A 2074-nucleotide genomic window follows, 5' to 3' on the forward strand; every position below is an offset into this window, starting at 1 on the left:
TGCTTAGTCTGATGCAAATTTCTACAAACATCAAGAGTATCTGATGAGTAACTCTCCTTTATGTTCTCGACTAGAGTTTCCCAAAATTCTTCATCGAAAAAGTTCCCCAAGCTTCAATTACATACCATCCCCAGACCTTGGGCAAGATTCCAAAAGTTTAGAAATGGTAATAATATGTTCTTTCAAAATCATTCGATGATAGCAATGGAATTAGGTTTTTCTCATAACCATATCAACACCATGCCATTAACATCTCACCAGGCTATTACATGTATTAATAGATTAGGAAAACAATCATATTCAACCATCTGGAGTCCACAATTGATTCTGCCAAGTGCAAGTCGCCATCTTGTAAAGCTTGGAAATGATTCTAACATACATGGGCTCATTATAGCACTGGATGAGTGTGTAACATTTTTGGAATAAAATTATAACTTTGCCATTCCTGGTTTATGATAAATAACATCTCATGATTTCTGTTTTGTTTTAATAGTCTTGAACTCTATATTTGTCTTATGAGCAAATGCCCTCTTGATTTACGAGAAGCTCTTTCAAGTTTAATATTTGCAGCTCCAAGGTGCGCTGAGATTCCAGAACTTCTAGAAATTCATGATCTCTTTGGAAAGAAGTATGGTAAAGAATTTGTAACTGCAGCTTCAGAACTGCGACCAGATTGTGTTGTCAACAGAACAATTATTGAGAAGTTATCAGTAAAAGCGCCTAGTGGTCAAGTAAAGCTAAAGCTCATGAAAGAAATAGCCAAGGAATATCATGTTGACTGGGACCCAATAGAATCAGAAGTACAATTCTTAAAGTGCCCAGAAGATCTATTTGAAGGACCAAGTAAGTTTATTGCTGCTACCAATTTATTAACAGCCTCAAAAAATAAAATAAAGGATCACTCGCCTACTATTTCTGGTCACAAGTTTGAATCGAAATCCTCAGATTCACATCAAAATCCCTAAGCCATTGAGTTTATTTCAATTATGCAATGAAGTAATATGGCAGCATTAGCACAAGGCCTAGAATTAGCATCAACAGTTGCACTAACTTGCACACGAATTTGGCGATGCCACCCTATATTGCTTGTGCAGATTCAAAGGTATGGAGGAGAATAAGTATGGAAACAATGGTTGAATTAACCCTACTCCTTGAAAGATGGAGATTTCTACTATTTGGTCTTCTATGCCAGTATCTTCATTTATTCTTTTTTTCTAGATTCTTGTCTTTGTTGGTGGGCCCATCCTTTCTATCTTCTCACTTGTGTTCACCTTGCATGGAGATTTTACTTGATAACTTATGCTTATTGCTCTTCCAAATATATTTCTTACTTATCTCAATCATTCAGGTTTATGAGTTATCTTACACTATTGCCTTCTAATGATCTATCTATGCACATAGTTGTAGTCTTATGCTTTTATAGCATCTTTTTATGCTCATAGTAGCATTTCATGGTTTAATACCATTCTTTTATTATATATATATATATTTTATAAGTTGCATCGGGAGCCAATTTATCAAGGTTAACTATGGTGGACCCGACAGTTTTAAACTGACTCATAGTTGCCTTATCTAGCCCGTGGAGTATCCCTCCAACCTATAATTGGTGTGCACTTACTTCAATGGAGTTTCCCTCCATTTGTCCCACTTTGTTCCTCAATGCGAGGATGATATTTTATGGGGTTTTCCAATTCCAAACTCCTTGTCTCCTTGGTGTATGCTCCTAGTTGTGATTTATTCATGGTATGACTTCCTACACCTTGCTCATTTTTTAATGTATAGGTGACGAGGCTACCATATCTTGGAGCACTCCAATATTGGAGACTCTATTTGAGAAAGTTGTTTTGACCCATGTTGATCTTTTTCCTCGTGGCAATGATGTTGCTTGTCCATGATAGATTTCTTATTTGAAGGCAATATGTTGTTACTCCTCATAAACCCTTCCTTTGGTCCACATCAACAGTCATTCTTGGAAAAATTGTAACTTGAATTATTTGGTGCTTGAGGCACATGTTCTACTTATTTATTATTGTCTCTCTTATATTTCTTTGATAAATATACAATGTGATAATGT

At 35.7% G+C, this 2074-nt stretch overlaps 1 protein-coding gene across 1 annotated transcript; it reads left to right on the forward strand.

Moving 5' to 3' along the window:
- Positions 1-515: 515 nt before the first annotated feature.
- On the forward strand, positions 516-965 carry LOC149539145 (uncharacterized). Its single transcript, XM_089802521.1, has one exon. It carries the CDS (start codon positions 516-518, stop codon positions 963-965), a length of 450 nt encoding a protein of 149 aa, XP_089658647.1.
- The last annotated feature ends 1109 nt before the right edge of the window (positions 966-2074 follow it).

This window comes from Cupressus sempervirens, chromosome 9 (assembly GCF_028749045.1).
Source record: "Cupressus sempervirens isolate cs-2001-9-10 chromosome 9, ASM2874904v1, whole genome shotgun sequence".
Lineage (NCBI taxonomy): Eukaryota > Viridiplantae > Streptophyta > Pinopsida > Cupressales > Cupressaceae > Cupressus > Cupressus sempervirens.